This window comes from Leuresthes tenuis, unplaced genomic scaffold (assembly GCF_036924035.1).
Source record: "Leuresthes tenuis unplaced genomic scaffold, fLeuTen1.0.hap1 SCAF_7, whole genome shotgun sequence".
In the NCBI taxonomy this organism is placed as follows: domain Eukaryota; kingdom Metazoa; phylum Chordata; class Actinopteri; order Atheriniformes; family Atherinopsidae; genus Leuresthes; species Leuresthes tenuis.
In genome coordinates this window covers 10,691,988-10,715,506 of record NW_027325361.1, presented here as the reverse complement: position 1 = coordinate 10,715,506, position 23,519 = coordinate 10,691,988, and the positions used below count along the sequence as shown (strand labels likewise).

Below are 23,519 nucleotides of genomic sequence, written 5' to 3'. Positions count from 1 at the left end.
TGTCAACAACAGATTGTTGAAAGTAATGACCAAATTTGCATGACATTTTCCAATGGAAAGGTAAAAGAAAGAAATTATTCCAGTTTGGACTTAAGAATTTTCACTGGTTTCTTTGTTAGAGCAGCCAACTTCTTACAGTAAATTGTACCAATGAGGGGCTTAAGTTTTGTAAAAGATGAAGCCCAAGTTGAACTAAATACTGAGCCTCTTTCATGGAAAGGTTGGAAAAAAGCATTATGATAAAAATAAAGATTATAAAGAAGTCCATTTTTAACTGCAAGGAAATGTTTTTCAGTGTCTGATTTTTAAATAATCCAACAGTATTCTGATCAATTAACTTTTTTGTGATATATGGAATACAATACTAATTACAAAATTGCCATATAGCTAAATTAGTTCATTAGGCATTCTTACTGGGCTTTAAAAAATAAGAAAAGTAATCTACGCAAGAAACACAAAAGTTGAAAATAGGCTATAAATCTTGAATTAAAAAGACATTCTACTATCTTATGTTTTACCCTTATTATAATAATCAGTTGATAAAAGTCAAAGTCAAATTTAAGCAAAGATCTTTATTGAGGAAAAAGATAAGTTTTCGATTGACTTGAATAAGATGACATGAAAGACATGAAATTATTCTAACTAAAACAGAGAGTATGGTCACAAATTACAGATGTGTTGTGCTTATTCTACTAAATCGGTGGTGCTTTTTATTTCATATATATACATGTATATTTGATGTTACCGTTGTTTTTTTATACTTTCTCAAAATGGTCATCTTCCATTTTAAGGGTAACTGAAGAGTGATTAAACCGCAAATCCATTAAAAATAAAAACAAATTAGTTTATTCCCCGTTAATAACCTAATATGTGACATTTTCTTTGAGATCTAACAGAACATTTTGAACATTTAAAATTGTGAAATGGCCCAAAACAACCTACTGATACAAAAAAAATGCTTTCATCGTGTCAAAAAATTTAAAAATACAATTAGTAACTATATTGTCGTTACGTTTTTCTGATTGTAATGGGTTATGTATCGATACTTATTTTGTGTAATTCGATTATGTAATAGGGATCACATAAAATCCGTTACAACCCACTCTGTAGATGGAAATAACGGATCGCGAGTGTGGGCTGTTTGGGTGTAATGTTCCTTTAATGGCCGCTGCCCCCTGCAGCGTCGTCATTGCGCAGAACAGTTTGAACCAAAAAGCGGAGTGACCTTCCTCCGCTCTCAGTCTGAGAGGGGCAGCACTGAAGTAAGAAGCCGGTCACAGCTCCCATAGTCCCCCGCTACAGCCTCAGAAATGAACAATAACTTAGTCGGAGATGAAGTGGGGTAAGATCCGTTGAACAAATTATTTCAATGTTTTCACGGAAAGCTGGAGGCTACACTGCATTGTAACTTGTAGTTAGCGTGCTGTGCTGATAAGCTGTCATTTGACAGCTAACGATAGCTAGCGAGCTAAGCTAGCTCTAGTAACTTAGCGAGATCGCTAGCCCGAGGAAAGACGGCTAAAAAGTGAAAATAATCCTCGAAGGAGCTATGTTGTTGGTGTTGTTGCTTCTGGTGAAATAGGCTGAGCTTGTCTGTAGTGATGCCGCTTCGGTTGTCAAGCAAATATGTTTAAGTTTAGTCACTTATTTCTGTGTTGTTTCCATTTAGCTAAAAGCGGCTGAGCTAGTTTTGCTAACGCTTGCCAGCAAAGCGAAAGTCTCCTCGACTTCGCCGCTGCTAGGACATTTAGCGGGCACTGCTGGAGGATGGAGCATCCTCGCCTGCACCAAGCTTTCAGCTTTTACACAAACGCCACACATTTTAGTGGCGATCCCTATCAAATATTTATAAACTCACTTGCTAGTTTTATAGTTGAAACTGTCCCTGAACTTCCAGTGATGCAACGAGCATCCGAGTTCACTCGTCCGCATGCGGGGAGCCGAGTCGCCGCTCTTCCCCCGCTCCAGCTTAATTCTGGTCGGAGTTTCAGTGGTGGAGGCGGGTGAACGGTGACTGTCGTGGCTCCTGGAGTCAGTTTGTGTTAGCTCGCTGAATGCAGCGGTACTGTACCAGGGTAACTTACGTGGCAGGACGTTCATATAAAGACCGTTATTGTTGGAGCCATCAGATGGAGGGCTAAAGGACCGTACCACAACATGAGTCATATTGAGCACTGATTGAAACTATGGCTGGATGTGTGTATCCCCCTATGCTGCTCCAGCTTATGAGGCAGGCTTTCTTCTTGTTGTGTACCTGTGTTTTTGGCTGTTAAGTCATACCTCACCTTGTCCACCAAATGTTTAAGTCTTGAAAGACCAATGACCAGTTTCTTATTAATGCCTCTCTGGGACTTTATTCAGGTGGTTCAATTCACCATTTCCTCTGACTCTGATAACCTCTTGTTTCAGGAAACTTTTCGTTGGTGGATTGGACTGGAGTACAACACAAGGTAAGTCCCACTGCTTATGAACGCTTATACACTTCTTGCAAATAAGTGTTATTTGTCTGGATGACTTAGTTAGTTAACATTACATAGATGTTGTTTTTCTTGCATTTCTTTAATAGGCTTTAGGTTTGTAGCTTGGAAAAAAGTGCCAATATAGTTTGAATGAATCCTACTTATTGAATGAATTGTCAGGTTTCAAGTAGATTGAACCGTGCAGGTAAACTCTGTCATACTGAATCAACAAGAGCGTGTTTTTTGTAGATCATATTAGTATTGTGCAAACAAAACCAGACATATGACTGGATGCATTTTTGTTACATTATGTCCATGTGAATGTACCTTCAGAAGATATTTACGTCAGTTGACAGCATAAGTGGGATGAGTAGTACTCTCTAGTTTTGATATTGGAAATCTCAGTTGGTTAATGCGCTTGGTCTGATATGGATAATAGAAATGTCAAATGCTGGAAACCCTGCAGGAAATACGGCTTTGTTCCTGCTTTAATCAGCTGCTATATCATTAATATTTTCTCAAATACTTTGCGTAGATGTCTTCTGGTTGGTGTTTAAGACCATCTGTGCATATTCTGTGTTTCTCCGTGTTAAAAATGTTGTTATTATTTTCTTTTTTTTCACATATTCTTTTCACATATTCTTGCTGACTCTGGTGTCGGAATTGACATTAATTGGTGTATATCTGGTTGCTTAAAGCGCTTTACTGGCTCATGGTTTTGTTTGCCATTGTGGGTAACTTTTCTCACGTGCTTGTCTGTGTTAACGGCACAGTGATCTGAGATCTGAGCTGCAGTTCTGCGTAACACGGTGCTTGTTTCAGCGCCTAACGCTTATGCCCCAGGGCTTCTCAGCAGTAAGAAAACCAATTACGATAACTCTCCAAAGCGACTTCACATTTGTTTAAACTTGCTCGCCGTGCTTGAGCTGCCTCTCAGGGTGTGTACGGGACCTACTGTTGTTGGGTGTATGTTTTGGCGCTCTGCAAGATGACGGTGCTTTGTTTGATCTTTGTGAGTTTCTGTGCACAATTTACAGTAAGTTACAGTATGCTGTAGAAAACACAGACTCAAGGTCACTGGAGGACTTTTTTTTTATCATAACGAAAGCACAAGATGTATAAATCATGACCTAATTTCTTTGCATTGTTCAGGAGACAAACTCTTAAGTTGTAAGTTCATGTTTGCAGTGTTGCTGTATGTTTCTTTGCTTGATTCAATAAAGAACCACGATTATGTCACCTCTTTCTTTTCTCTAGAAACCCTGAGAAACTACTTCTCACAGTATGGGGAAGTAGTAGATTGTGTCATCATGAAGGACAAAACTACAAATCAGTCGCGAGGCTTCGGCTTTGTTAAATTCAAAGACCCCAATTGTGTACGGACAGTGCTGGAGACAAAGCCGCACAATCTCGACGGAAGAAATGTGAGTATTTTAAATCAAAGAGTCAAATCTGTTTGAGCAATCTGCCTGCGCTTTGTGAGAGCAGTGTTTAAAACTTCACATTGGATTTCATCATCGACAGCAGTTGAGTTCTTCCAGGGGAAGGACAGTTTTGCTTTGAATCGGACATGTGTGAAGCCGGTTGTTCGGATGACGCATTTTAGAGACTTGACATTCATTTACCCAATAAGTCTCACCTGTTCAAACTCTTTCAAAGATTACTCACGCAAACTGCTTTCCGTTAATAACATATTGTCAATGTTTGTATTGAGTAAACGGATGCGGAGAAGGTCTTAACGTGTATTGGCCCCATTTAAATTGTCACTGGTACGTATGCTATATGCTGGATTATTGAGTGACGCAAACGGATACGCTGTAACAGATTCAGTGAAGAACGTTTGAAGGTGCCTTTAATTGAGTATAATGTGAAACGTTTTTTCTCCTTCTGCTGTCAGATTGACCCGAAGCCATGCACTCCCAGAGGAATGCAGCCTGAAAAGTCTCGAACCAAGGAGGGCTGGGTAAGAGAAATCTGATTTCTACTGGGGTGGCTATCTCAGGTGTTTTTGCAAGAATAAGGCTCGGTTCAACAGTTTCTGCATCCCCTCCTCTCCTGAGGTTGGACCCTTGTTCATTTTGAAGGTCCTTGAGCTTAATATTATTATTTCTTTAAACAATCAGATGTTTATGTTATGTTTTTGATGCTTGTACTGACTTCTGTTGGTGACTAAAGGACTGCAGCAGTAGCAGCAAAATGAGACATAATGGGCCTCAAAAACATCTTAAAAAGACGTCATCACGCCAGGTCACATGCTTAAATGTTGACATTGCAGCGTGTTTGCGTTGCTGTTTGTACACGTTAAACTGTTTTTAACTCCTTTTCTGATCTGAAATGCGTTGCTCCTGCGATGTTCTTGAGTTAAAGCAGAAAACACAAGAAGGTTTGGAAATGTCTTACATTGTGTGGTGCATAAAATTGCCCTCAGCAGTGTTTTTTTTGAGAGAAATCTCTTCTCCAACGTGGGTAATTTGCGGGTCAATCAACAATGTTATCAAGCTGCACATCTATTATAGTCATTTTGTCCCTTTGGGCAGCAGAGGCTTTAGTTATTGCGTCTTTGCTGTCAATAAAACAGTTTTACAAGTCCCATGTTTCGCTTTAAGCAGACTCTGAGTCGTAAGCATTCATAAATTAAGCGCTTCTTCTCTGCTGCTGGCACTCGTCTCACAGGCTTTGAGTCAGTTCGCTGGTACCAAATGTTTTACTTATAAAACAGGAGATATAATTGTTAAAATCACTTTTGTTGTAAGCAGCCTCTGGTCTTTACAGCTTCAGCGCAGTGCACACCAGCGGTGAATGGCTCAGTGGTTTAGAGTAAGTGGAAGAAGCCGTGCTCCCTGATCTGTGGAGACTGGTGTTTGCATTGACATGACATGTTAAGAATTATACCCCAGGGCAGGAGGAGAACCTAATTTTTTCTGCACTGTCTGAATAGATAATGGCTGACTGGCCATCTCCCAGAGCGATCCTTTTAACACACACTGAAATCTATACATTCCCTGTTTTTTTTTTTTTCCTTAAACACCTTCTTCTTCTTTTGTTTTTACAGAAGGGCAGCAAAGCTGATAGCAATAAATCAAAGAAGATTTTTGTAGGTGGGATTCCCCATAACTGCGGCGAGCCTGAACTCAGGGACTATTTCAATAGATTCGGAGTGGTAAGTATTGCCAAGTGCCTGAAGCCGGTTCATGTCGTCATGTAAGACCGCTTGAATGAATGTTGCTCTGAACGGGGTCAAAACTGCAGAGTACACGAAGGGTTTCCTGGGATGGGGAAGGTGAAATTGTGGCAGAATGTTAAATTGAAGTAAGAAGGGACGCTTTTTCTGGTTTACTAAATGGAGCCCGTTTCCCTTTGTCCCATTCAAGGTCACAGAGGTGGTAATGATCTATGATGCGGAGAAGCAGAGGCCCCGAGGTAAAAGCTGATCCCGTTTTTTCTCTCCCCTTCCATTTCTTAACTCCTTAAATCTCATGACAAACTATTCTGCCCCAAAGAGAAAAAAAGCCCATTGAGTTCAATTTAATTAAATTAAAACACTCCAGCCTGTAACAGGCATTTGGTGTATGGTAAATACACACAATAGAACAAGAAGCAATAGAAGCAGATTAGATTAAAACCGCACCACATCACTGCATTTCATTGTAATTAGAAGATTAATGATTAAATTTCTCAGGTTTTCATTTCTGTAATAGAAATAGTAATGAAAACAGTTCTTTCTCAAGTACGTTAAATATCTAAAGAGGAACTGAGGTAGAACGAAATGTTCTCAAATCATTTAACAATAGATTTATATAACAGCATGTATCTTTATGTGTTACAAGATCCCCTCTGAATGTTATGAATGTGTTACCAAAACTGCAGTCTCTGATATGACCTTGATGGACAACATACGTGTTTGGATGCGTGGAAGTTATTGTAAAAGCTGCTGGATTTGGAGTACTTCTGAGCATGATGCTGCACATAAAGTAAGCCATTAGTCAGCTAACATATTAAAGGGGAGGTTCATATCTTTTCAAATGTGGCTCTGAACAATAGTTAGGTGCCTGTGGGCGTATTTCGAGGGCTTTTGCATTTTGTGATTATTCTTCTTTGCTACGTTTGGCATTAAGAGATCCCTTTCTCATGTGCTTCTGTATCAGGGATGAAAGACTAAATCCACAGTCTTTGTTTATCTGAAGCTGATTTTTGAGGCCTCGACAGTCTGAGACCTCTTTTTGATCAAAGTGGTTCCAGTGCTGGTGTTAGTGCCAGTTCTAAGTTAGTTCTAGCTCACAACTGGTTTCACAGCCAGAGAGCCACGTCATTGCTTTAAATGGCCCCTTCGATAGACGTTTCACCCTCCTTCTGCTGTGTTCTGAATTTCTGTAGACGACCGCAGTGCAGAGAGATGATTTATCTTTGCAACAAACAACAAAAGATCTGAGTGTTTGTCTTATTTTCTCAGCAAACTTAATATCACCGGTCTGGTTCATTAACAATGTCTCTGCAATGCTGACCGGTGTTCCAAATTCTAATATATGTATACACACATATATGTGTGTGTATGTATGTATTTGACTTCACATCCATGTTGTAGCTCAGTTTTTTAAAATTTATTTTCTTTTAATTAAGCAGACCAAACGTTCTGGATTTTTATTTGTCAGAATATTTCTGGTTGCTCTGGGTGGTTTCTATAATCCCGGCCACGAGCTCCCTCCGTCAGCAGTTCTTTGCTTTCCTCCAGCAAAGGGTTGGTGCTGGTGTAGTGCTAGATTTTTCGGTGTTGGAGCCAGATCTTTGGAGGTCGAAGCAGAAGGAACTGGTTCTAAGTTGGGCTCTGGCGCCGAAGCAGCACTGGAACTACTTTGGTGGGGAAAAAACCTTGGAGGAAGTCAGATAAAGTTAGAGTTGGACTTAGCACATTTAACTCATCACTCCAGAGTCACAGATGGAGGGATTTCTTCAGTTCAGTCCAGAATGGGAGGAATAAACACCCGTTTACATCATTATTGTCTTTACATTTATAGGACAGAGCCACCCTAACACTCATGGGGATATTAATAGAGGAGGTATTCACATTTTTAGCTCTTTTCTGCTTCATTTATTCTTTTATTTAACTGGTTAGATATAAACACGATTTCAAAGTAACGCATACAGTGCGGCCTTGTTAATGTTAGACAATCATACAAAACGCATCCATCAAACTTTCATGTGACAAAGTGAAAACATGCAGACTATCAGGGGTTAAAAGAGGATGCAAATACGTGTCCACAGTATCAGTAACGAAGCACAAGATAAGGACAAGTCTCACTTATTTTGTTCTGTCCTGATGGATAACTCCATTAAAACAACTCAAAATAAGTTAATGCAGTTCATCAGCAGGTTATTAAAATGTTTTCTGGGAGTTAAAAGAAAGCATGAACTGATAAGGAGGCAGGTTGCAGTAAAATAGGTGCTCCAAAAAATACACTACTTAATCACACCATGCAGCTGGCATATTGAGAACAGTCTGAGTACCTAAAGGGGAATTTGTCCTTCAGAGGCTGGTTGCAGCTCAAGATGAAGAAGGTGAATGTAGTATTGTTATCACAAGAACAATGGCCTTCTTTTAAGGTTTGGAAGAAGTTTCTCTGACCTATTTCCAGACCGCACTATGGCAGGCTTGGGTGTTTGTTCTTTCATGTCATGAATGTGGTACAAGTCTCTGACATGGGTCGACACTTTTAGCACGGATGGGCCTCCCTGGGGATCAGACCCGGGCCATCGGTAGTGTTTGTGTCAGCCTCTGCAACACATTTAGACCGGTTTCATCAACATTTGTCCCACATGGCATTGGTGCAGAGGCCACGGACTCACAACACACATCACAGTCTCTCCTTCATAAGCCCATTCATTCTCTGTTGGGAGAAACCCAGAATAGTTTGTCATTGGAATTTGACATGATGTTCTGCAATAGTAACAATCATTACATAATCTTTGATAGTGTAAACCTTTTCTTTAACTTTAACCATTATGTGTTCAACATTGGAATAAGTTTTCTTTACCTTGATTTAGAATTAACTGATACATGTATCTTAAATGGTGTAGTATGTGTTTTCCCATATGTAGAAAGTTAAGTATTTTTGTAAGTAAGCCCTTTCTATTTTTCTTTCTTCTGTCCCCTTCTCCCTGTGAATGGTTTGACTGTGATTAACGGTGTCTCTTAAGATTTGTCTTTTCTCCTTTAGGTTACTGTGCATTGACAGGTAGCACAAAGGTACAGGCCAAATGCTAAAGCACCCAATTCCTTTGCTCTCTTTATATGGGGTGTAGATAAGGTGCATCAGGGCTGAAAGATCATCTGTTATCAGTAATTGGAGACAGAGAGGGTTTATTGATGGTTTCACGCCAGGTTATTCGGGTACATGCATTTGAAGCAGTATATGTTTTACGTTGAAGTTATTGACTTCTGTCCTGTCAATGGTTTTAAGAAAATTCTTGTTTAGAGTCTCATAAGAACAATGTGATCCGATCCTCTTTTAAAGTAGTCATAAGGAGAACAACCGATTAGGACGAGTGGCTTTAGATATTTACTTAAATGCTAGTTTTTGTGCGTAAACATTAATCAAAAAATGTCATAATTTCCGTGAATCCATTGTGATGTTTGCAGACAAGTTGACATTTTGATTGACTCATTGACCTTTTAGAAGGTCATTGAATCTTTAAATCATAGTATTAAACGTACCAGGCATTCAACAGTGTGTTAATACAGTCGATATGTCAAACTTGTTAATGGTGCCGTCTTGGTTTAGAATTTAGGTTAGGGACGGGTCATTGACAGATGTTATTAATAGCGGTAGAGCATGAGGCGTGGGGACGCTTGGCATGGTACTAGAGGTCTCTGAAATCTCAGTTGTCTCGTAGGACATTTAATTGGATTCAGGTTAGGTCCCCAAGTAGAGATGTGCACTCAACCCAGTTCTGCCACAGTCGAAAGATAATCAAATTGAAAGTGGATCACCGCAGTGCGCAGCAGCGTATAACGCTCTGAAGAGTCGTTGTAGATTGTAAAATGAAGTAGTTTACTGAGCAGTTAACTTGGCCATGAAGTTATACTTTGAACTGCACTCTCTTTGATGCACTTTGTATATTCTCCTTGAAAACTCTCGAGCAAAATGAGCAACTTGTCGTTCTGGGAACCCCGTTATGGCCTATATCTTTATGCTACCTCTGTGAGCAATATTTTATATTTTAATTGTCCATTTATAGGCTTATCCTGGCTGACTCAAAGTAAAATACTAAATTTTGGGAAAGCTCGGAGAAAGCTTTAGGCATTCTACAGTTTGTGTTTCTCCATATTTTTGTGATGCATTAACAATGGCTGCTGCGAGTGTGTGCTCCACAGCAATATACCAAGGGACAGATCAAGGTGGGGTTTGGATGAAACAGCATGAAGTGACAAAATGTAATATTGCTTCAATTGACATTTATCACCTAATTGTTCAGTCTTGTCAGACGGTGGAAAATTGACTTAACTGACCTTTTTTTGTGTGACATTTCACGTTAAATCAAATGCTACACCTGTCATCTTTCATGTATAGCAGTTAAGCAGTCCATAATTGTTAACTTCACCAAATATTTCTCTGCACAGTAAAGAGAAAAGTTTCCTTCACCCCCCCAGGCATTAGTCTTGGATTTGAGTTGTTCTACAAGTCTGCGACATCATCCGAACCCCAGGAGCCTCTTGCTCAGTCTTGACGGATCCTCACTCTGCTGAAGCCCAATACTGTTCTTCATCTTGTGTTGTCACAACCCCCCTGCTACCTTGATTCACTCTTGGTCGTTGGCTAGGTTTTGGATTTATTACTTTCGAGGCCGAACAATCAGTGGACCAGGCTGTCAACATGCATTTTCACGACATCATGGGCAAAAAAGTGTGTAGTTGTAGTTTTATTTTACCCTTAAGATCAAACAGAGGCTTGGGCGATGGAGTGACAGTTACACCATGATACTGGTTTCATTACCCAATGCAAGTTTTCCAAAGACTTTCAATTAGTGTGTGCAGCAGCACCATCATCAGTGCAAATTTAGCCTCTAAAACCCCAATATAATCTGGGTATTAGCTTGTATACACCTGTCATTCTGAAGCATTAATAGTCTTTTAATGCAGTCCTCTTCCTGTTGCAGATTCAGTTGTCGCCCAAGGCTTTGTTTAAACTGACCACTCCTTTAGGGTGTGTGAGGTGAACAAAAAGAACAAGTAAAGTTCACATCGTCACGCTTTCAATGAGATAAAAACACAAACAATCGATTGTAAGTAAAAAGGAAGTAAAATTAAAAAAAAAAAAAGTGAAGATTTTGTTAGATCATAAAGATCACCTAAAGGATTGGTCCAATCGGTTCTGTTTGACTTTTTTCTGTCTTTTTTTTAGTTTTGTTTTTGTTTCTGATGTTTTGTTGGCAGGTCACTTACATGTCAACATGTTCTTTTTCTTTCTTTCTTTTCTTTTTTATTGCTTTTTGAAAAGCTCAGTTCAGTGACCTGAGTTGAAGAATCTCCATACTGTGTCTGCCAGCTCTCTAAACAACAAATGAAACTCTGAAACTTGAGTCGCACGATGATATTTGCATGTCGTTTCCAGTGTTTGTTTATCTTACTGGGTCTACCAGATGGATGGGGTTTGCGGCACTAAGTCAATTCAGATAGTGTCAGGTAAGCTGCCTATCCGGGCAAAAAGAATCCATTTCCGGTCGTGTTATATTTGAGCACTTTTCCTCACATTCTGGCACACTTTGCATTGCACTATCATGGCAAACACCACCCACCTGGAGCCTCAGCTGTTTAAAAGCAACCAAAAGGAAATGGGAAGTCTAAACTGACACATTTCCGACAAAGACTCGTTCTCACATTTGGGTTTTTAAGTCACTGTTAAACCATTAGCAAACTCCCCTTTTCCTCCTAAATGTTCATTTCGTATTTAGCAGAAATGCAAAAACCTTAGAAGAGACGGCCTCACTCCTTCGCTCTATGGAGTCAGTAATAAGTTGTTGGATGGAGAAATTGATGAAAGTCAAGTATTAGTGCACCCACTCGGTCATATCTCGCCTTCACATGTAAACTGCTTCTGTCGTTGATTCCTCAAGGACGTACTTGCACACTTTGGCAGTAACTCGTGCTGAAGCTGTGCTAATTTTGTACCAAAAATGCTTTTTCTATGAAGCATTACTTATCTTTTAAGTAAATCCAAATGTCTTTTTAGGGGTTTTTGGTTGAGAGTGGACAGTTGAGACATTTCAGGAAATCAGAAAAGAGTGTCAGCTCTGAAACCTTCAGCACATCCCAGTGGAGGTAGTTGCTGCTTTTTGTAAGCACTTTGACTCTCTTTTGTTTATCCCTAACAGACCATGAATCAATTTGCTTTTCCCTGGCATATTGTTATTTTTTTTTTGTCCAGAACACCTATCGTGAAGCTCAGGACTTTTTAAAGCTCTCCTGAACTTGTATTTGTTTAATTGTTTTCCTCCATTATTCCTCCATTAAAGGTGTAGCATAGCAACAGCTTTATAGTCAGGCGTCACTGATTCTATCACTACAAAGATGAGTTTAATCTCATTTTCTTGGTAAATGCTTCAGCACAACCTGCATACTCTCCAGCTGTACCTGCTCCATCAAGGCATGACTTAATCCATTGTTCTTGACTTGACATTACCTTACGCCGGGACTTGAGGGAGACTGGGAGATATGAGTTACAAAATTAGAAATTGGAGCACATCAAACTGCGAAACAAATCCCAATTCTGCTGTTTGGGACCATACAGAAGTCATGGTATCCATCACTCGTTGCTGCGATGCCCACGGGAGAAAGCGCTCAGGTAGCTGCTGGCGGCGGCGAGGCCACTGCTGGAAACATGTGCATGTAATTAGGTCGACAGAGAAGGAAGAGGGGAAGGTGGTAACGCCTTAAAGCAGGGAGGAATTTGTGATTCGTTTTTCTCCTGCAAGGTGACCCCAATAACTCAACCCTTCAGTCTATTTCTGTTGGCTCCCCTTAGTCCCAACCTGTTTTCTTTGCTCTGGTTATCTGTTGGTAGCCTTGCCTAGTTGCTAACAGGAGCATTTTGTTAATGCAAGAAACTCCTCTTTCATTCAAAGTTAACTTATTGTATTGATGAATTGCTGTAAATAAAACCCAAATGTAAGTAACATTCTTTTATGGTCGTGAACTACAAGACGGTATCTGACTCAATGTGCATCAGTCACTTGATCTTATTTGAACATGGATTTTCTCACGTGTGACACAGTATGAAGATTCAGTTTTATACTGAACAAAAATAATGACTGTTCATTTGTATTATGTGCATGTTTACTTTTAGTCTTTTAGACCTGAGATACAAATTTTTCATCCATTCCCCCTCTGAAATTTATTCCAAATTAAGTAAAAATTAGGTCCTTCTTAAGCGTTAGCTGGAGAAAGGTAAGTCTTGACCTTACATTAGATGTATTTATTATATTTAGGCAAATTCATAACAAAGACTAAATAATCTATGTTTCTCAGGCACATTTTAAGAGGTTCAATTCTAGAGACTATGCTTTTGTCAAAGTGCCTTTGGCACTGAAATTCCTGCTTATAACCCAGTACCTGAGACACATAGCTGTACAGCTCTTGTGTATACACAGTAATATTAATTAACATAGCTGCCCCACATTAATCAAATAAACATAAAGATATAAAAGTGGCCCAAAATGTTAAGATTAAGTATCAGTTTTAGGACAGGCCTGTCTAGGTGAGGGACTTCATTGACCCTTTACTGGTGTTGCCAAATGTGCCCTTCTTGTCCTTTGTCCAGGTGGAAGTAAAGAAGGCTGAACCTCGTGACAGCAAAGCTCCTGGCCAGCTTGGGCCTGGCCAGTGGGCCCCCAGGGGCATCTTGAGTGCAGCTAATGGTTGGACAGCACAGCCGGCCCAGGGCTGGCAACAGACTTACGGGCCACAGGGTGAGTGGGAACAAGTCCCAGAGCAGAGCGAGAGAAGCTCGCTGTTCACAGGACAACCTTGAAGTAACCGTTTAAACGTGTTAAATCGGCTTCAGCTTAAACATTAACCTTTTGCGTGTGTATCCATGCTAGCTTTGTCATTTCGAATATTAACCGCATTAGGTGAACGTTTTACTTTTCGTACATCTGCTATGTGGTGTCTAAATGATCCTTTTCTCTTCCTGAAGGAGTGTGGGTGTCTGCTACTGGTCAGCCCATAGGTAGGTGTGAGTCCTTCACTCCACAACGCTTCAGAGTTTCTTGTATGTTGTGTAACTGTGAGATTGGAGATAAATGTGACATTGCCATGTAGTCATGGGCTTATCTGGAAATGCTTGTGTGACAGAAATGGGGTTGAACACAGTGTAGCCAATAGCCTGATGACAGTTAACGGTACATGTTATCACTGATTCATAATGGCTGAGGCTGCTGATAATTTGCTGCTTGAGACAGATGGCAGCCTTGAATGGATTCCGGACTCCCTCAGCTATTGGTCAAGCTCGACTTCATATCACCACCTCCAGGTCAACCTGCAGCACTCGCTGTGGCGTCGGCCCCAGAAAATACTTCTCTTTCAGATAGCGTTCAGCAACTTAAGTTTTTAAACAAGTGATTGATGTTGTCCGTCAATCAGCTGTTCAAGCAGACACTGATAAACTGACGCAATTCAGTTTGATTTGGTCAGAGTTTTTCATTCATTAAGTCTGTTTTGGTAAAAGTTTCAAAAGGAGTGTTATTTTGTGTGTGTGTGTGAGAGCTTAATTAAAGGCAATAATTTCTAAAGGTGGAGAAGGCCTACATATATTCACAGAAATGTCAGTAAATAGCTTTGTGTTTGGACAGGTGGGTATGGACCTCCGCTGACAGCAGGCCGGGGAACCCCCACGCAGGCTCCATCACCATTCAACGCATTCCTGGTCACAACCCCGGCGGGCGGCTTCGCTGCACCTCAGGGATACCCTCAGCAGGGCTACAGCACAGCACCTCAGTTTGGTCAGTCATTCCAGCTCACTGCACGTCTGATTACATGGTTTCACTTCGACTCTTGTTCTCTGCGTCACTTGTCTTTCTTTGCAAAAAGTGTTTTCCTCTCTTGAGTGCAGAAACCAAACACAACATTTTAAATCCTAAAAAAGTGAATGAATGAAAACAAATGAATGAAATGTACTTTATTAATCCCTAAAAGGGAATTATATTGTTACAGTTGTATGAAATAGACAAAACAAATAAGTTTTTCATTGCTCTTCAAAACAGTAATTCGTGATTTTAGTAAAACTGTTGTGTGAATGTGTTAAATTGGTGTAGTCTTTAAGGTCTGCTGTTACTACGGCAAGGGAGGAACCTGCGTCTTATCACAGATGGACAGCATGACTTGCAGACACCCAGAATTAACAACCCCTGGCAGAAATGATGAAATCACCACTCTTGAAGGACGTTCAGCTTTTTGTTTCGAATTAGTTGAACATTCTGGCTTTGTGAAATACAGTTTAAAAATGTTCGCCAGATGAAGTAAAATTATGGAATCACTCAAGCGTTGGGGGGTATGAAATCATTAACCTGGGTACCTGGGGAAAACCCACACATGCACGAGGAGAATATGCAAACTCCACACAGAAGGGCCCCTGCTGACATGTGAACAGGGGACCTTCTTACCGTGAGGTAGCAGCCACATTACCTCGTAGCCCCGCAGGATGCATTAACGCCTTGAAAAAGAACCTCGGCATCACCAAACCTGCCTCTGAGTGATTGAATGAGAAAATGATCTCCCCATGTTATTTACTGCCTACCTGACAGCCCCAAATCATCAATGATTGTGGCAATTTCAGGCATTGTTCTTGTATGAATTTCACTGGACCTGCACCAAACTGAAGTTCCATCATCATCTCCTTGCCAAATGCAAATTAATTTTCATCCAATCATCCACAGTCCGTGCCTGCATCTCTTTAGCCCACAGTAACCTTGTTTTCCTCTCTTTAGGTGTAAGTGAGGGATCCAATTTCCCTCAGCCAGTTTCTGCTCATTTGTTTTTATTTCTTTTCTGCATTCAAGGCTGATTGCTTTGATTTTTCTGTCCTCACCCTTTGATATCTTCCTTGTTTGACCTGTGCGCTTCTCTTTTACAACCTTCCCATTTTGTTTGTACCTGCTCCACATTGTAGACACAGCTGACTGGGAACAACCGACATCTCTGGCCCATCCTGAGTTTAATTACCTTTTTTTACTGCCAGTCATGTTAGTTATAGCTTTGTGATTTCATCATTTCTGTAGTGAAACTTGGCTGAAAGAACCAGAAGAGATTTTCTCCTCAATCAGTGTAGACTTTTCCTGAATTAATGGAGCTAATATTCTTAAAATCATGGATAAAACATAAAGAAACCCCTAATAATCCTGTGTGTTTTGGCAGTAGTCACAGTTTATCTGGCTGCCAGTATCTATAAAAGATGTGCACTTTACTGGATTTTTCAACTCAACACCCCCCCCCCCCTCAGCAACTTATACACATGCACATTTACTGCTTTTTTGTTGTTGTCACATTCATGAGAGATGCAGTGGTGTAATTGATGTTGTGCAAAATGTGTCAAACGCTGTCATACTCATACATACATCTGGTAAAATAAAAACAGCTTCGCTCTCAAATGACGGTACATAATCGTAGTAACTTTTATAGCATACCGGCTCTTCCTGGAAAAGTTTGTACTGGACGACATTCTTTTTTTGTGTTTGACGTGTCTGACAGCTGAGGTCTTTAGCTTAGCATGTTTTTCTTGTTGTACCTGGCTAGAATAACATGCTCAGCTAACAGCTCTGTTCATTACCGCCACCTTGTGGTAGTAATAAATCCCTACTACCAGCTGCTGCTAACAAAGAAATTGCAGCATATGTGAAAGAGTGATCGCATAAACCATTTGATTTCTTTCAATTTCTGCACGATATTAGGAAAAAATGCGATTTGCGTATTTTGATTACGACATGACTTGCATTATATATGAACAGATACTGAAATATATGGCGCCAATCAGGTGTATTAGTGAGGGCTGCATTCCATTTCTGCACCTGTTCTTGCTGACGAGTCCGTAGAACCTGCACGAAAACAGAACTTCCTCTAAATGGAATGCAGTCCTTACTATTACACCTGCTTGTCCTATTTCAAGTCAAAAACTCTGTCCGATCGTGATATTGTTTGGAGATATTGATATATTGCACATGCTGATCTTGTGATAATGATGAATTTTTGATAAATTGTGCTACACCTTGACTTGTTTGGGAGTTTGTAATGAGGCCTGGAGTCCTCAACTGACCAAGGCTCATCTTTTCCAGGTCTCGGTTCACGTCAACTGAACAAAGGGATAAATATTGGATCAGATTGGATTAATTGCTCATTCGGGAAAAGTCTTATAAATGATTTAATTCTCTCCAACAGGTTACAGTTTTGGCACACCACAAGCAGACCAGTATGCTTCACAAGTTCCTCCTCCACCCACCACTCCAGGAACTGCACCGCTGGGGTTCGCCCCAGCCACCACACCTACTCAGGACTTGAGCAAAGCTCCTACTGGGCAGCCTGACTTCCCGTATAGCCAGTATGGTAAGACGAGCATTGTGCATATATAAGTATGCTGCCTGTTTACAGTCCCATTTGAGTTTTAATCACTCCTTGATCCCACCCATTTCCCTGGATATTTTATTGGGTGCAACTACAACTCATTCATGACCACCACACATACACAAGCAGGAGCTTGCTCTTGGTACCATTTAGCTTGAACAGCTACGTATCCATACATGCTTCTTGCATACATGAACCTCTCTGGCTCTGCCATGAAGATGCTGCTGAAGTTTTGCCACATCCAGAAGTCCTCAGCAGTCATTTCTCTCAAGTTACTCCATCTGAGCTGCGGAATGATTTTTAGGATTGGTAGGTCTGCGTAGGTTTTTAATTAGATCATCCTGCCTTGCAATGTTTTTTTTTGTTTTTGTTTGTTTATTTGCATTGTTGTTTTACTTTTAAAAGATTTTGATCTTGTCCTGACTTACTGTACAAGACGTTTGATTTTGTCCAGATACTCCTACCCTTTGATTAATCCCCGCTACACTTCCTGCTATTCTTACCCCCTGTTGGTGATTTTGCTGGCTTCTTTTCCTGGTTTTGGCACGTCCGCCATCGAAGAGCAGCAGCATGACAATAATATGCTCTTGAAATCTGAAAGAACAGTTATTGTAATGTGTCTGCACGTCTGACTCTCTTGATGTCTTTGTGGTCTTTGAACTGGGCTCTTCGTCTAACATTACCTTTGGGCGGGGTTGGGCCAGGATAATTATCCCCCCAGGAGCTCAGCTGAGCTGATAAATTGTCGACCAATTCACAGACAGCATTCACAGACTCGAAACTGAGGCTTTTAAGTATATGTTTAACATAAAGTCAGGAGTATGACTTTTGTATTTTTAGAGAATGATGGAGCGGCTTCACAGACCTACTCAGAGGGCACCAATCGAGGCTTGATGCTTTCAGATCTGAAATGAAATGGGAGACAGACACTGTAAAGACAAACTGACACCCACTGAAAAATCAGTAATGTTTATTTCAATTCAACGTTCATCGAACCAGTCACATTAGCAGAAAGTCAAACAACAAATGTTCATTCTGAAGCTTCAGTTTTCTGGCTGCTGGTATTTTTTTTATTCTGACTTGGCTTTTAGCTGCTTCAAACTGCTGAATCTGCATTTGAAGCAGACATGTAATTGCTGTCAGTTATTACAGGTGCTCATCTTGTTCAGTGTTTCCTGCTTGTGCCAAGCGTCCATCCAGCTTTCTGCTTTAAATGTCTGCCGCCTGTTCAGGCTCCAGGTCCAGTTGTCAATTGATAGAAACAATGTGGCCTCGTAATGGTTTTGTGAAATGTGTTGTTACTGATTTTAAAAAAACAAAAACATGGCAGGTTATTTACGGCAGTGGGCGCTCAACATTACATCATGTGTATAAAATTAGAAAATGAATGTGGATAGACGTTAAGTAACTGGTTCTAATCAAGCTTTAGTTTGGGTTATAAGGACTAAGGTGTTGCAAAATATTTAGTTTGAGTCAGGATTAAGCAAGTTTGTATTTAAATTACAGTATTTTTAATGATTAATTCCTTTCAGGAAGAACTGGTTTTACTTTAATTTTAGAACACTGTGAACTTTGAAGCTTCACTGAAAGCTCACTCGTCACAAAAAACACCTTTTTGGTGCATTCAGTGACATGTCCATATGAGACTTACTGTTTTCTAGAACACTTGATATGAGTGAAATACAGACAGTGCCGTGGCGAAGTATTTCTGCTCTGGAACTGCAGAGCATCTACGTTGAAATGCAGATTCAACAGCCAGGTTTTAGATACCAATCCATTCAATCTGTTTGGAGCTATCAGAGCTGGCAATCTGCAACAAAGTTAACTAACAATAGGCGCATATTTTTAGCCGTATGTAATATAGTCCAAGCAGAAGAGTGAGTGAGCTGCTACAGCCAGGCAACGATGGTTGTTTAGCTTTAGTTTAGCTTAGCTTTTTCTTTTTTTCTTTTTTTTTTTTTTTAAAGCATGAAGAGATTATTGTCCAAAAAACCCAACAATCTTGTAAATATGTAATTTTATAAACAGAGATGGGTTTTAGGGGTTTAATCTGTTCCTAGATAGAGAGGTTAATGCTAGACACGATTCGCTCATCAGTGATGTTGCCTTTTTTGCAACAGTCACATTTACAAAAAGCCCTCAAATGCTTCTCAACAGCGTTAAATTCTCTGAGCACATATTTTGATCTGTTCTGCTAAGAGAACTTAGGCTTGTGTGGCACAATGCCCCTCTGAGTTTTAAAACGTTTGTGGTGGCAGCTTGGGCATATCAAACCGGCTGAGAAATGTAAGGAATTCTTTGGAAAATGATCAGGTTGCAACCAAAGCTTTGTAATTCTTCTCTGCTACCTTCTCTGAAAAATCTTACATGACTGGAAACGCCACTTTCATATTAGCTTGCAATGCACATTTCACAAAATTCCACGAGACCAAGCTGGCCTGATTTCTGAGGAATAAAAAAAAGTCCAGAATGCTTACAGATAGCTCACATTCACGTTTGTTTTTCACTTCCAGACATAGATGAAAAGTAACGCCTCATCAAGTGTAGAGCAGACCCAGTAGATGAGTATAATGTAGAGCTCTGTTAGCTCAGTAAGCGGGGGGACTAATATAAAGTAGTTGGCCAGCAGTATCTGGGTTCAGTCAACCTGGTCTCCTCATCTCCCTGATAGGCTTGGGTAACTACCCTCAGGACCCCTCCTCCTACGGACCAACGCGTCCTCACAGTTATGGTCAGGATGAGCAGGGAGGATATAGTGCAGGTAGGTGCCAGCATCGTCCTCCAAACACAAAAGAAGCATTTGTTTAGTACTTTTCTAGAGCTGCTACCTGTTTTTTGTTTTTTTTGCCTCTTTTCCTTTGCTCTATGTTTAGTATTTTGCATGTACATTTTGCATGTACATACAAATTACAGTTTGTTTGCTTGTATAGTAAAACCCAGCTACTGTTGCTGCCACAGCAAAGTGGATTTTAAAGACTTGTACATTAAAATTGGCAAAGTTAGCTTGAGGCATGTCGGTCCCTCAGTGGCTGTGGCTTTACTATATCAAGACTAACATGTCCTCCTTTTTTTGTTCACTGTCTGCATTGCTTTGCTTATTTGTGAAAGGATGATCTAATTGTCAGAAGATTTGTTCATGGTTCAGTTATCTCGGTGCATCAGCAGTTCATTCACCCGTTGTTTTTTCCCCCCCATGTACTGTCTCTGCATTATAGCTAAAGGGGTGAGAAAGGAAAGAAGATTTAAAGGAGGCAACAATACCAGTAAATTTCAATTACACTCATTTATCTGTCCGGGGGTCCTGTTGGGACCGCTCCCTGTTCCTCAGATGTTTTATAATAAAATGTGTTGTACTATCCAGTTTTCTCAATTTTCATTCTCTCTTGTCTTTCCACTCCAGTTGCTTACTTCTACTGTCTTTAAAATAGTTCTGATTTGAACCGTAGTGATATCTTGACTCACATGTTAACTGGATGTTACCAGGGCAGAAAAGTAAACCCTCACCAGCAAGAGTCTGCAAAGATCTGGTCAGCAAATCTGGAACAAATCCATCTTTTCAATATAAAAGCTCTTTGGCTTGGACAGTGGTCTGAATTGTCCTCCAGGCAGATTAGTTTCCTTCCCTGGCTGTCACCGTCTCTCTCTCCTATGTTGCAGGGAGATGGTGCCATCCAGTGTATAGATAGGCATGATAAACACAATGTGTGTCTATACGTTTCAACAGAGTTTCTTTTTTAAAATATATATATATATATATAAATGTAATTACTCATCAAAAGGATCAGAATATTTTTTCTTTGGGGAAAAATCCACCATGAAACCCTGTATTTCTGTCCTTTTTTTTATTTTTTTTATTGCTCGGCAAGTGATTAAAATTTAAATGTATCCGCTGTGTTGAAAACACATTTCAGAGCCCCTTTAAGTAAAAACATTGTCTTAATTTATTCTTAGTTGGAATACTGTGTAAAATGTAAATTAAGTCAAAATGCAGTCAAGTCTCATAAACCAACATTTTATTCATATTTCACGAATGAAGGCATCTTTGACGGCGTTAACAATAAGGCCGTAAGAGGGACTTAAAAGAAACGGCTAGAGGAACAAATTTCAACTAAGGTTACTTAATAACAGGGTTGGGTAAAATAAGAGCACCTTGGAGAGGCAAAGTCTCTTAGGGGTAAAGATGAGCAGAGGTTCTGCAATACGAAAAAAAAAAAAAAAAAGTTGACCAATTATGGAGCAATTTCAGAATAATGTTTCTCATCGAGCAACACGTACTGCCAGATGAGGTCGTTTTCAGGGAGGACTTTGCATATTTCAGCAAAACAATGCTAAAGCATATTCTGCATCCACTACAGGAGCGTGGCCTCGTAGCACGAGTCCGGATGCTGTGCAGTTCAGACCCTTTTACCAATTAAAAACATTTGTTGCATCACGAAAATCAAACTATGACAGAACATCCAGGACTGGTGAGCAGCTAGAATCCCATATAGGACAAAAATGGGGGCATCATTCCTCTCCCAAAGGTCCAGCAGCTGGTCTCCTCAGTTTCCAGATGTTTCCAGATGTTAAAAGAAGAGAGGCTGCTGCACAGTGGTAAACCCAGTCTGTCCCAGCTTTTTTTTTTTTTTAGGTGTTGCTCCCAAGTGCTGCTAATTCAAGATGTGTTAATACACATTTTTAATACAAGTTGGAACTTTCTATTTTGAAAAGAATATTGGTTCATGAGATTTCCAAATTATTGCATTCTGTTTATATTTATATCCTATACAGTGCCCCAACACTTTGGAATTGGGACCCACCGACCTGTTTAATCTACCTGAGGGGATCTTTCAACATCAGGTGCAGGCTGAAGAGAATGATGTTTTTTATGTATTTTTAGGCCGGATATTGAGTGATATAATCTGGAATGTCAACATTATAATGACAATAAATAATGTTCTCTGAGACTTGACAGTATCGGGTGGATTTTTCCCCAAACACAAAAGCTACATTTTTAAGACCACAAGTCTTACAGGAGTAAGACTCTTAGCTTAGACAGTAACTTTATCCTCTTTCCTGCTTTCTTCCCATCTGTCCTCCTCAGGGTACGGTCAGGACCTGACGGCCTTTGGCCACAGCTTCGCTGACCCCAGCCAGCCGACCGCTTCGTACGGGGCCCCGACAGCACAGCCCACCGCAGCCCCCCAACCCACCGCTAGCGCGTTTGGCAGAGGGCAGAACCACAACGTACAGGGCTTCCACCCATATCGACGCTGACCACCACCCCAGGGTGGGGCAATTGTGTAAAGTTCAGAAACAAACAAACAAAAAAAAAAAGAAGTCAGGGAAATGTGTTTTCTTGCTTAAAAGCAAAACTGGAATTCTGGTTTGTTCGTTAGAAATGTTGAAAGCGCACAGTTTGTGAAACGGGAAACTTTTGTGAAAGCAGGGATTCCAGTAAATTTAAAAGGAGTGTGAAGAAATCCACTTTTTTTTTCTTTGCATAACTTAAGGATCATTCAGCAGAAAGAGCTTTTATTCCCCCCCACCTCCCACCCCAAACCATGTTTTATAGTAGAACTAAACTACTTTGCAATAATATTGATTGTCTGGTCAACACTAGCACAGAGACTATATGTAAAGAGACTTGCATTTGAATATGTATATTTATGGTGGACACAAATGAAAACAGGGTCTCAAGTTTCCTCAGCTTTAAATTCTAGGGAAAAATGTTTTTATTTTGGTGAATTTTTTTGTTTACTTACTGAGCCTTTGAAGTTTGTTTAAAATGGAGATTATGAATATATATATTATACACAAACTGTGCAATTTTTTAAAAAGAGAATTTTGTACTATTAATGTACACTTTGCTTGTTTTTTTATTTAAAGATGTAGACTTCCCTCAGGTGGCTGTTTTGGGTGCATTTTTTGCACTTATGCAAAAAGAAAAAAGGACAAATTATTACAAAATAAATGTTTTAAGGATAGCGTCGTGTCGAGTGTATTTGCTTTTGGTCTTGAATTTACATGCCTTAGTTGTTTAGTTGGAGGCACTGCAGCAGACTGACACCATTTGAGGTATGTGTAGGCAATTTGATTGTGTTTAATTTACTTTCCATTAAGAATTAAGTATAGTTTTGGGGAAAATGGGTCATTAGAATACTTCTAGTCATGAATGGGTGTAAGTATGTCCCATTGAGAACTAAGATATATTGGAAGACATGTAAAACAACCACAAAACCATGCAAGTGCAGTTTGTGGCTGTTTTGCATCTCTGACTGTATATCTTGCAGTTTACATGATTGTTTTACTTGATTTTGTGTCTTATTTTAGTGTGATTTTGAGTGTCTGGTCGTCATGTATCTGTTATTTTGTCTCATATCTCTGTCGTCGTTCACATTTTTTTTTTTTTGCCCGTTTTGACTCACATTTGGTCCTATTCGACCTTTTTGTTGCTGTTCTTTGTTGACATCTAGACT

General features: G+C 40.0%; 1 protein-coding gene across 8 annotated transcripts; it reads left to right on the top strand.

The window, feature by feature from the left end:
• Positions 1 to 1,207: 1,207 nt before the first annotated feature.
• Positions 1,208 to 23,027, top strand: dazap1 (DAZ associated protein 1). Of its 8 annotated transcripts, XM_072389274.1 has the most exons (14): positions 1,208 to 1,342; positions 2,410 to 2,450; positions 3,717 to 3,883; positions 4,357 to 4,422; positions 5,512 to 5,619; positions 5,831 to 5,879; positions 10,275 to 10,357; positions 13,271 to 13,418; positions 13,646 to 13,678; positions 14,301 to 14,450; positions 16,879 to 17,043; positions 19,733 to 19,822; positions 20,277 to 20,324; positions 22,145 to 23,027. In XM_072389274.1, the coding sequence occupies exons 1-14, from the start codon at positions 1,311 to 1,313 to the stop codon at positions 22,315 to 22,317; spliced, it is 1,353 nt and encodes a 450-aa protein (XP_072245375.1). In that variant the 5' UTR covers positions 1,208 to 1,310; the 3' UTR covers positions 22,318 to 23,027. The 8 variants fall into 8 exon arrangements, with proteins under 8 accessions (XP_072245375.1, XP_072245369.1, XP_072245372.1 ...); XM_072389268.1 differs by lacking the exon at positions 19,733 to 19,822; XM_072389271.1 differs by lacking the exons at positions 19,733 to 19,822; positions 22,145 to 23,027 and adding an exon at positions 17,280 to 17,370 and having other exon boundaries at positions 20,277 to 20,419.
• The last annotated feature ends 492 nt before the right edge of the window (positions 23,028 to 23,519 follow it).